General features: G+C 39.7%; 1 protein-coding gene across 9 annotated transcripts in view; it reads left to right on the plus strand.

The window, feature by feature from the left end:
• The window catches only part of LOC128696749 (tudor domain-containing protein 7B), a 462,427-nt gene that overhangs the window by 351,832 nt on the left and 98,075 nt on the right, over window positions 1–12,520 (plus strand). For all 9 annotated transcript variants that reach the window (XR_011393213.1, XR_011393212.1, XM_070094599.1 and 6 more), the window contains one exon: window positions 351–464. Coding sequence is in view for 7 of the 9 variants with exons in the window: in XM_070094599.1 (XP_069950700.1) it covers window positions 351–464 (114 nt within the window). In the remaining 2 variants the exon portion in view is untranslated. The remainder of the gene's footprint in view (window positions 1–350; window positions 465–12,520) is intronic.

Here is a 12,520-nt window from a genome sequence, read left to right on the forward strand (position 1 = left end):
TCTATGTTCACTTTCAACTTTCTCCCTTTACACACCCTCCCAATCTCGTCCACTAACCTTTGCAACTTTTCTTTAGAATCACCCATAAGCACAGAATCATCAGCAGAAAGTAACTGCATCAAGTCCCATTTTGTATTTGTTTTCCCATAATTTAATTCCACCCCTCTCCCCAACACCCTAGCATTTACTTCTTTGAGAACCCCATCAGTGAATATATTAAATAACCATGGTGACATTACACATCCCTGTCTAAAGCCTACTTTATATATATTATATATATTCCATGGTTTGACATTGTATTCAAAATTTCAAGTAAATGCTCCAGCATTTACACCATCTGTTTTTGTTAGGCTTTGCGGTGTCGCCTGTACAATGTTCCGCCACACAGTGGACATCATTGGACTCCTCGAGCCTGCCAACGTCTTTTGGAGTTAGCCCCAGACAACACACCTCTACTGCTCAGGGTAAGTTGACCTAGATTTGTATGAATTGCTTCTAGAAACAACTTTCTGAAGGCTAAAAGAGGCATACGTAGTTGTCTGTACCTCTTCTGGCCTTCTCGCCTTTATATTTTTCACTAGACTGATCATATTTCAGAGGAATCAGATTGCTGGAGGCATTTTGGAGTAAGTGCAAAGAACTGGACTTTATAATATGTGTGTATGCATAATTAAAAAATGGTGGATCCCTAATTGCTTTATTTTTTTACCTTCAAAAATCTAGAAGCAAAAGATATTTTTGCCTACTCTTTTATTGTAACACTAAACAGTGTAGAATGAAAGAACAAGAATGTCATTATTGACTAAAAAAAAGAAAGTCCCACATTTGATGTAGTTAAATCTTTGAACAGTTCAATCAAGTAATGATTAAACAAATTCTTTAACATAAGTAAATTGCCACACATGCCCAGTCTGTGTTTGCTGATACCTTTGATATGCCTTTGGTGGGTTTTGAGAGGTTTCCTACTCCCATGGCTTGGGCCTGGGCCAGAAGTGTCTGGTGCTTACCTGATCAACCAGGTTTTTGCTATTAGTGGCCTGCTGGCACACACATCCATCACAGCCTGGTTGATCTGGCACTTGGCAGAGGTACTTGTTGAGTTTTCTCTTGATGACTTATACAGTTGTTCTAGCAGTGTTTCTGATGCATAAATAACCTGCACATACGAGAGAAAAGCTTATGATGATGTTTCAGTCTGACTTGAACCATTTACAGGTCACATTAACACACAGCAGTGAGAGAGCCAGTATGTATAGGAGAGTGGGACAGGGATGTTAAGTAGTCTGAGTCATTGGTTGTTGATACATTGTTCTCTTATTGTGCCCATAATGTTTCTGCTTTTCACTGGGTTTGTTTTCCATTTTCTTGCCTCTCGCTTTCTCATGTATATTTTTGTGGCAATGTGTAGATTTGGGCTTAGGCCCTCAAGTACCTTCCATGTATATATTATCATGTATCTCTCTCCTCTGCTCCAGCAAATAGATAGATAGGGCTTCAAGGTGTTCCCTGTAATGCTTTGTGCTTCCTGCAAATGAGCTGTGCATCTGTTTCTGCTCTGATACCTTTCCTGTCCAGAACGGAAGTGTCAGAGCTGAACAGTACTCTTAAGTGAGAGGGCACAAGTGATTTGAATGGTGTCATCATTAGCACTATTGTCCTTTTAAAAGTTCTCACAATCTAACCTGTCATTTTCCTGACTTTTGTGACATTTGCTTTATTATATTCCTTAAAAGAATAGTAAGCAGACATTATTACATTCAGGTCCTTCCCATAATTCCTTTGGTGATGTTGTGTTTTGTGTATAGTGACCCTTTTGAGTTCTTCATGCTTTCTATATATGACCAGTTGGACTTGTCACCATTGAAATTCACAATATTCTCTCGATTGCTCACTGGAAGATTCTGCTTATATTATCATGTGATTTTGTATGTCTTTTTTTCAAGGTGATTTTCATGCTTATTTTGGTATCACTCGCAAATAATGATTCGAAACTAGTGATTGTTTTTATCTTCTATAAGAGGCTGTGAAGGTGTCAGGACTATTCCTTGGGGCACTGAGCTTTATACTTTGCTAATGCTTCATTTTGCTGTTTACTACTACCTCTTTGTTGTCTATTTGTCAGAAAGTTTAATACCTATTTGGCTACTTTCCGCATTATGCCTATTGCCTCATGATCACATTTATCAAATGCCCTTATGAAATCTATGTATTTATCTGCATTTTAGTTTTTCTTCCAGTGCTTCCACAATTCTGTCCTAATGGTTTAGTTGTGTGACAAACATGATTTTCCCACTCTAAATCCATGCTGGAGTAGGTTGCGCAAGTTGTGCTGTTCTATAAAATGCTTTCCAAAACTTATGATATGTGATGTTAGGACTACTGGAATGTAATTTTTGGCTAGCACTCTACTTCCCCTTTTTTATGCAAAGGAGCTGTGTCTGGAATTTTACCTAGAGCTAAGCCTTCTCTAAAAGATACTTGAGTGCTCATCCAGTTGATGTATGCATGGGCATGTTTTCTATTTCTTTTTATTTCTATGAGATGAGTACTTATGTCAGTTATGTGATCTTTGTTGCCTTCAAAGGTAATGAAAAATTTGTCTGCATTCTCCATTTTGCTTTCATTTTGTAGATTATTGTTCATTGATTCACGTTGGTTTTTTAAACCTTTCAGGGTTGGTCCCATTGGTGCTTTGAAGCCAGTGTCAGTCCTGTCATACAACGCCATGAACTTGGCTCACTCAGATAAGCTGTGAACAGTAAATTAGGGCCTAGATATGAGAGAATGGGTCTGTGCAGTAATTTTGCACCATATAAAAAATCCTGCAGCACGCAGTGCATAATGAGAAAAAACTGCGACCATGTTTTTGGTTTAACCCTTTAACTGTCCAAACGTAGATCTACATTCTTACTGCTTGCACTCGAAATGTAGATCAGTATTTTAGTTTTCCTGTCTCCAAATTTTGCATGATTGGCCCGAGATGCCTGGTTAGTATAGAATAGGTCTTAACACTCGGTGTACTCAGTATTAAAAAAATCTTGTCCCACTTAGTACCTTGTGGGAGCACCAGCTCAATTGAGCAAACAGCTTGGCAAACACCAAAGATTGACTGATGCCATGTTGTATTAACACTCCCTTTTTAAGAGGAAAGTGATGTTGACCCCAACTTTAGTGACTTTGAGATGGATATGGTCACAAGTGGTTGAGGAACTATTAAAAACCTTGATAATAACCCATGTGTAACATTGTGCCACATCCTTTAAATTTTGATACCACTGGTAGTGTCATTCTGCCAGAATGTCCTATAACCATTACCCCAAGTAAAGAGAAATGATTCTGGAGCATGTAATACGTGTTTGGCTGACTGGCTGGGTGGCTGATTGATTTTGGTTGTCTTTATTTCTGTCTGTATCTGTCTGTGTATCTCACAGGCACCCACATAAGTACAGTTATCATACATAGTGTAAATTGCCTAGGATAACCTAAAAAATTCAGGATACTATACTGTCAAGTAATATGCATTTTCATTTGTTCAGGAATCAGACGTAACAATTCTGCATCCTGTGTCATACCTGTTTGTTCACGAGTGGCTCTGAGACAGAAAGACAAGCAGAGAGACAGGAAGATGGGCATACAGGCAGAGAGAAGGACAGTTAAGCAGAGAGAGTTAAACAGAGACAGAATTAGACAGACAGACAGACATGTTTGTGGAACAGTAAGAGCAAATAAACCCAAGGTTCACTGGAGCAGTGCACGATCATCAATATTAGAGTTTTGCACTGTCAGTACTAGAGTGACACTTGTCTTACACTATGCTTCAAGGAGTTTCATATAGTACTCCAGCATCTCTAAAACATTGCTGGGGCCTGTAAGTACTTTGTATAAACAGCCTCTTCTTGCTTAGTGACGTGCCCGTTTACTGACGACTCTGACTTACAACGGGCTCTCTGACCAGTGTGTGTTTCTAAATAATGTATATTATAGCTGATTTCCTCTATTATGTTATTACAATATACAGACACTAATGTATAAACATTTAAAAATATAGTGGACCCTCGGTTTTTGTTTTTAATCCGTTCCAGAGCCATCAGCCAAAACTGAAATCGGCCAAAACCGAAACCATCTTCCCCATAAGGAATAATGTAAATGGAATTAATCCGTTCCAGACACCCAGAAGTATCAACAAAAAAATTTATTTTTACCTTAAAGATAGATTTACATGCACAAAAGAATGAACATTACACATGACACTTACCTTTATTGAAGGCTTTTATAGCTGGAAGGAAGACAGGGATGAGGGGAGAGGGAAGAGAAGTTATTCTTTGGAAGGGGAATCCCCCTCCAAAAGGACTCTCGGTACCAAGTCCTTATCTGGGGACACTTCCCTCCTTTGTTTTTTAATGCCACTAGGATCAGCTTGAGAGTCATTGGACCCCTGTCACACAAAATATTTGTCCAGAATGCTCTGTTTCTGGCATGTCTTGAAGATTTGCCTATAATGGGACATGGCATTGTCATTGTAAAAGTCGCCAGCATGGATTGCAACAGCTTTCTCAGGGTGAAGTTCTTCCACAAATGAATGCACTTTAGTCCACATTTCACAAATCTCCTTAATCTTTAAAGAAGGCACCTTCTTCTACATTTCTTCCTCCTCCTCTGAAGCAAGTTCCTCAACTGTGTTCTGTTGCTGTTGCAGATGAAGGAAGCTCTTGCAGCTCATCAGTGGTTAACTCTTCATTGTGGTCATTCACCAACTCTTCCACATGTTGCCACTCACATCCAGCCCCATGGAATTCCCCAATGCCACAATTGATTGCACAACAGGTGTAGGGTCGACAGGGTCAGCCTCAAGCCCTTCAAAATCCTTCTTTTGGACACAATATGGCCACAATTTTCCCCAAGCAGAGTTCATCGTCCTAGAAGAAGTCCCTGCCAAGCCTTATCTATAAGGCCTATGCAGTGGAAGATATTGAAATGATTCTTCCAGAACTCTCTTAGGGTCAATTCAGAGTCCAAGGTTATGTCAAAACACCTTTGAAACATTGCTTTGATGTATAGTTTTTTGAAGTTTGCAATGATCTATTGTTCCATGGGTTGGACGAGAGGAGTGGTGTTAGGAGGCAAGAACTTGACTGTTACAAAACTGAATTCCTTAGACAATTGGTCTTCCAAGTCTGGAGGATGAGCAGGAGCATTGTCCATTAACAGGAGGCACTGGCGTGGCGATTTATTATCCAGGAGGTATTTTACACTCGGGCCAAATACTTCGTTGAACCATTCCAGGAAAATTTCCCTAGTGACCCATGCTCTACTGTTAGCCTTCCACATCACAAACAATTTACTCTTGACAACACTGTTTTTCTTGAGCACACTGGGATTTTCAGAGTGATACACCAGCAAAGGTTTCACTTTGAAATCCCCACAAGAGAGTTAGCCTGTCTTTAATAGGCTTGTGTCTTGGGAGTGTCTTTTCTTCCTGCATAATGTAGGTCCTCTTTGGTATTTTCTTCCAAAGCAGGCTTGTTTCATCACAATTGAACACTTGTTGGGGTTGAAAATTTTCAGCCTCTACATAACATTTGAATTCCAACACAAATGTTTCAGCTGCTTGTTTCTCTGAACTGGCACCCTCACCATGCCTTACAATACTGTGTATGCTACTTCGCTTCTTGAATTTTTCGAACCAGCCTTTGCTGGCCTTAAATTCATCTACATCAGCCCTTGTTTCAGGCAGTTTCTTTATGAGTTCGTCATGCAACTGCCTTGCCTTTTAACCCTTTGAGGGTTTTGGTCGTACTAGTACGTCTTACGCGTAGGGGTTTTTGATGTACTAGTACGCATAAATTCTAGCGGCCTCAAATCTAGTGGGAGAAAGCTGGTAGGCCTTCATATGAAAGAATGGGTCTGTGTGGTCAGTGTGCACAGTCTAAAAAAAATCCTGCAGCACACAGTGCATAATGAGAAAAAAAAAACTTTGACCATTTTTTTGGACTAAATCAGCGACTTTGCAGTGTATTTTTGTATGGTATTTATTGGGATATCTTGCTACTCCTACTTACACTTTGGTCACACTTCACAGACACGCACATGCATATGTATATACATACATCTAGGTTTTTCTCCTTTTTCTAAATAGCTCTTGTTCTTCTTTATTTCTTCTATTGTCCATGGGGAAGTGGAAAAGAATCTTTCCTCCGTAAGCCATGCGTGTCGTATGAGGCGACTAAAATGCCGGGAGCAATGGGCTAGTAACCCCTTCTCCTGTAGACGTTTACTAAAAAAGAGAAGAAGAAAAACTTTATAAAACTGGGATGCTTAAATGTGCGTGGATGTAGTGCGGATGACAAGAAACAGATGATTGCTGATGTTATGAATGAAAAGAAGTTGGATGTCCTGGCCCTAAGCAAAACAAAGCTGAAGGGGGTAGGAGAGTTTCAGTGGGGGGAAATAAATGGGATTAAATCTGGAGTATCTGAGAGAGTTAGAGCAAAGGAAGGGGTAGCAGTAATGTTAAATGATCAGTTATGGAAGGAGAAAAGAGAATATGAATGTGTAAATTCAAGAATTATGTGGATTAAAGTAAAGGTTGGATGCGAAAAGTGGGTCATAATAAGCGTGTATGCACCTGGAGAAGAGAGGAATGCAGAGGAGAGAGAGATTTTGGGAGATGTTAAGTGAATGTATAGGAGCCTTTGAACCAAGTGAGAGAGTAATTGTGGTAGGGGACCTGAATGCTAAAGTAGGAGAAACTTTTAGAGAGGGTGTGGTAGGTAAGTTTGGGGTGCCAGGTGTAAATGATAATGGGAGCCCTTTGATTGAACTTTGTATAGAAAGGGGTTTAGTTATAGGTAATACATATTTTAAGAAAAAGAGGATAAATAAGTATACAAGATATGATGTAGGGTGAAATGACAGTAGTTTGTTGGATTATGTATTGGTAGATAAAAGACTGTTGAGTAGACTTCAGGATGTACATGTTTATAGAGGGGCCACAGATATATCAGATCACTTTCTAGTTGTAGCTACACTGAGAGAAAAAGGTAGATGGGATACAAGGAGAATAGAAGCATCAGGGAAGAGAGAGGTGAAGGTTTATAAACTAAAAGAGGAGGCAGTTAGGGTAAGATATAAACAGCTATTGGAGGATAGATGGGCTAATGAGAGCATAGGCAATGGGGTCGAAGAGGTATGGGGTAGGTTTAAAAATGTAGTGTTAGAGTGTTCAGCAGAAGTTTGTGGTTACAGGAAAGTGGGTGCAGGAGGGAAGAGGAGCGATTGGTGGAATGATGATGTAAAGAGAGTAGTAAGGGAGATAAAGTTAGCATATGAGAAGTTTTTACAAAGTAGAAGTGATGCAAGGAGGGAAGAGTATATGGAGAAAAAGAGAGAGGTTAAGAGAGTGGTGAAGCAATGTAAAAAGAGAGCAAATGAGAGAGTGGGTGAGATGTTATCAACAAATTTTGTTGAAAATAAGAAAAAGTTTTGGAGTGAGATTAACAAGTTAAGAAAGCCTAGAGAACAAATGGATTTGTCAGTTAAAAATAGGAGAGGAGAGTTATTAAATGGAGAGTTAGAGGTATTGGGAAGATGGAGGGAATATTTTGAGGAATTGTTAAATGTTGATGAAGATAGGGAAGCTGTGATTTCGTGTATAGGGCAAGGAGGAATAACATCTTGTAGGAGTGAGGAAGAGCCAGTTGTGAGTGTGGGGGAAGTTCGTGAGGCAGTAGGTAAAATGAAAGGGGGTAAGGCAGCCGGGATTGAAGGGATAAAGATAGAAATGTTAAAAGCAGGTGGGAATATAGTTTTGGAGTGGTTGGTGCAATTTATTTATTTATTTATTTATTTAAAATTTGAGCACACATACAGAGGTACAAAAAATACAGATAAGAGCAGCATGCCAAAGCCACTTACACTATGCATAGCATTACGGGCTGGCTTAAAATTAACTTAAGATTAACTAAGCAATGATGAAATCAGTGATAAAACTTTAATGTAAACAGATTACTATAAAGCACAAGTGAGTATTACAAAGACAGGTCATATGGTTGTATGCATTGTTGTAGATTCAGTAGAATGGAGTATTCTGTTAGGTAGTGAATTTAAAAAATAATAAAGTTAGATTGGGTTTTAGGTTTAACATTTATGTGATATAATTGTGAGAAACATTTAAGATATACAATTTATAAGGTTCAGTTATTCAGTATTTATTTGGTTTTGGGTGAGTAAGTGATCTTTGAGAAGAGACTTGAATTTATAAACAGGTAGTGTTTCTTTTATATTTACAGGTAATGAATTCCAGATTTTAGGGCCTTTTATGTGCATTGAGTTTTTGCATAGTGTGAGATGGACACGAGGAACATCAAAGAGTGATCTGTGCCTTGTGTTATGGTCATGTGTTCTGTTGAGGTTGGCAAGGAGATGTTTGAGGGGAGGGTTAATATCAGAGTTAAGTGTTCTATGAACAAGGAGGCTTTAGGAAAGGTAGGGGGTGTGTGGACCAGGTGTTTACAGTGAAACATATAAGTGAACAGTATTTAGATAAGGCTAAAGAGGTCTTTGTGGCATTTATGGATTTGGAAAAGGCGTATGACAGGGTGGATAGGGGGGCAATGTGGCAGATGTTGCAAGTGTATGGTGTAGGAGGTAGGTTACTGAAAGCAGTGAAGAGTTTTTACGAGGATAGTGAGGCTCAAGTTAGAGTATGTAGGAAAGAGGGAAATTTTTTCCCAGTAAAAGTAGGCCTTAGACAAGGATGTGTGATGTCACCGTGGTTGTTTAATATATTTATAGATGGGGTTGTAAGAGAAGTAAATGCGAGGGTCTTGGCAAGAGGCGTGGAGTTAAAAGATAAAGAATCACACACAAAGTGGGAGTTGTCACAGCTGCTCTTTGCCGATGACACTGTGCTCTTGGGAGATTCTGAAGAGAAGTTGCAGAGATTGGTGGATGAATTTGGTAGGGTGTGCAAAAGAAGAAAATTAAAGGTGAATACAGGAAAGAGTAAGGTTATGAGGATAACAAAAAGATTAGGTGATGAAAGATTGAATATCAGATTGGAGGGAGAGAGTATGGAGGAGGTGAACGTATTCAGATATTTGGGAGTGGACGTGTCAGCGGATGGGTCTATGAAAGATGAGGTGAATCATAGAATTGATGAGGGAAAAAGAGTGAGTGGTGCACTTAGGAGTCTGTGGAGACAAAGAACTTTGTCCTTGGAGGCAAAGAGGGGAATGTATGAGAGTATAGTTTTACCAACGCTCTTATATGGGTGTGAAGCGTGGGTGATGAATGTTGCAGCGAGGAGAAGGCTGGAGGCAGTGGAGATGTCATGTCTGAGGGCAATGTGTGGTGTGAATATAATGCAGAGAATTCGTAGTTTGGAAGTTAGGAGGAGGTGCGGGATTACCAAAACTGTTGTCCAGAGGGCTGAGGAAGGGTTGTTGAGGTGGTTCGGACATGTAGAGAGAATGGAGCGAAACAGAATGACTTCAAGAGTGTATCAGTCTGTAGTGGAAGGAAGGCGGGGTAGGGGTCGGCCTAGGAAGGGTTGGAGGGAGGGGGTAAAGGAGGTTTTGTGTGCGAGGGGCTTGGACTTCCAGCAGGCATGCGTGAGCGTGTTTGATAGGAGTGAATGGAGACAAATGGTTTTTAATACTTGACGTGCTGTTGGAGTGTGAGCAAAGTAACATTTATGAAGGGATTCAGGGAAACCGGCAGGCCGGACTTGAGTCCTGGAGATGGGAAGTACAGTGCCTGCACTCTGAAGGAGGGGTGTTAATGTTGCAGTTTAAAAACTGTAGTGTAAAGCACCCTTCTGGCAAGACAGTGATGGAGTGAATGATGGTGAAAGTTTTTCTTTTTCGGGCCACCCTGCCTTGGTGGGAATCGGCCGGTGTGATAATAATAAAAATAAAAAAGTGTTCTATGTATGTAATAGGTGCAGTAATAAGTATGGATGTTTTGTATGGTGAGTAGGTTTAGTGTATTGAATATTGGTGGAGTGTGCTGCCTATAGTGAGAATTTGTTATCATTCTAACTGCAGCCTTTTGTTGGGTAATTAGTGGTCTGAGATGGTTACTTGTTGTTGAGCCCTATGCACAAATTCCATAGATGAGATAGGGGTAAATAAGAGAGTGATATAGGGCCAGGAGGGCTGACTGTGGAACATAGTACCGTATCTTCGATAGTATGCCTACAGTCTTGGAAATTTTCTTAGAAATTTGTTGTATATGTGTATGAAATTTGAGTCTATTATCAAGGTGGATTCCTAAGAATTTTCCCTCTGTTAGCTTTGTGATAGGTGATCCGTTTATCATTATGTTAAGAGGGACATCTGTAGCTCTGTTACCAAACTGAATGAAGTAGGTTTTGTCAATGTTTAGTGTAAGTTTGTTAGTCCTCATCCAGGTAGATATTTTCTGTAATTCGGTATTTACAGTATTGGCTAGCGTGACTGGGCTCGGGTGGGAGAAGACGTATGTAGTGTCATCTGCAAATAGTGTGGGTTTGAGTAATTGCGAAGCATTTGGTAGGTCATTTATGTATAGGAGAAAGAGAAGAGGGCCAAGGACACTTCCCTGTGGGACACCAACTGTAATTGGTTGTGCAGAAGAGTTTGCCCCATTTGCATACACATTTTGGCTTCTGTTGCTGAGGTATGAGTTGAGGTAGTTGAGGGAGTGCCCTCTTATACCATAGTGTGACAATTTTACGTGGAGCAAGTCATGGTTAACTGTATCAAAAGCTTTACGTAAGTCAATGAAGATCCCCAGTGGGACTTCTTTTTTCTCTATTGCAGTGTATATATGTTCTAGCATGTGTATAATAGCATCATTAGTATTTTTATTTGGCCTGAATCCAAATTGGCAGGGGTTGAGTATGTTTTGGGAGATAAGGTAGGAGTAGATTCGTTTATGAATTAATTTTTCGAAGATTTTTGAGAGAGGGTGTAAGTTGGATATTGGCCTATAGTTATTCAACTCTGTTTGGTCTCCTCCTTTGTGGATCGGGGTGACCCTTGCTATTTTGAGTACTGTAGGGAAGGTGGAGGATTCAATGGATTTGTTAAAGAGTGTTGCAATGATTGGTGATAGCACTTGTGACACTTTTTTGTATATAAAGGGTGGTAAGGTATTTAAATCTCCTGCCTTGTTTTTTAGTGTGTTGATAATAAGGGAGACTTCGTATGGGTTAGTCGGAGCTAGGAACAGTGTGTTCGGGTAGTTGCCGGTGAGGTAGTCATTTGGTGGGGTATCTGAGCTTGGGATTTTATTGGCAAGGTTTTGTCCTATAGTGGAGAAGAAGCCATTGAGTCTATTTGCTGTTTCTGTTGGTGGGAGTTGGGGTTCATCTGATTTTGCTAATTTTATTTCGCTATTTCGTGATAACTTTTTTGTTCCTAGAATTTCTGATAGGGTTTTCCAGGTCTTTTTTATATCACCTCGTAAGTTGGATAATCTGTTCTCATAATACAATTTTTTTGCCCTTCTTATCAGGCTGGTTAGGATTGACGAGTAACGTTTTGTTTGGTCTCTGGTTATGTGACCCATTCTGTACTGTTTTTCATATTGGTGTTTTGTATTTATGGATTTGAGAATGCTGGGTGTTAACCAGGGACTGTTCAGTCTCTTAGCTGTCATCTGTTTAGTTTTTTTAGGGCAGTGCTTGTTATAGAGGTATTGGGTCTTTTTTAGAAAATTATTAATACATTCGTCAATATCTGTATAGATTTCTAGCTCAGTGTGCCAGTCAATGTTTGCTACTGCTGTTGTGAAGTTATTAATGGCTGCCTCATTGTGAAGTCTGAAGGTGACTTTAGTAGTGTCTTGGGGTAATTTACCAAGAGTTGTTATGAGAAAAGTAGGGTAGTGGTCTGTGGTATTATCTGTAATTATGCCTGATTTTAAAGGGGATATGGTGTTGGTCCAGATATGGTCAAGTAGGGAAACACTAGTCTCTGTAACTCTTGTAGGTTTTGTTACTGTTGGTAGCAACATACAGTTACTCATTGTGTTTGTGAATTCAGTAACGTGTGGGTCCTGGTCTTGCAGGAGATTTATATTGAAGTCACCTGAGAGTAGTAAGTGATCTTTGTTCAAGCGTGCATCAGTTATCATACTTCCTAGGTTTTGACTAAATTGGCTAATGTTTGACTGTGGAACTCTGTAGATGTTTATCAATGTGAGAGGTTTTTGTAGGTATTTGGATTTGAATTTGGCTATTATATATTCCCCATGTTCATCCCTTGTGCAAGTATTAGTGATACATTCTAGTTGGTCTGAGTAGTATATGGCTGTGCCACCCCCTTGTTGGTCTGGCCTACAGTTGTGTATGGCTGTGTAACCAGGAATGGCATAGACATCTGTACTATCAGGCTTTAGCCAGGTTTCAGTTAGTGTAATGATGGACATATTGGCATGTAAGGAATTTAGTAATGCTATGAGGTCATCGTAATGCTTGCTTAAAGATCTGATATTGTAGTTAAAGATAGTTATGTTGTTGTTGGCACTGAGAAGT

Source organism: Cherax quadricarinatus, chromosome 46, assembly GCF_038502225.1.
Source record: "Cherax quadricarinatus isolate ZL_2023a chromosome 46, ASM3850222v1, whole genome shotgun sequence".
In the NCBI taxonomy this organism is placed as follows: Eukaryota; Metazoa; Arthropoda; class Malacostraca; order Decapoda; family Parastacidae; genus Cherax; species Cherax quadricarinatus.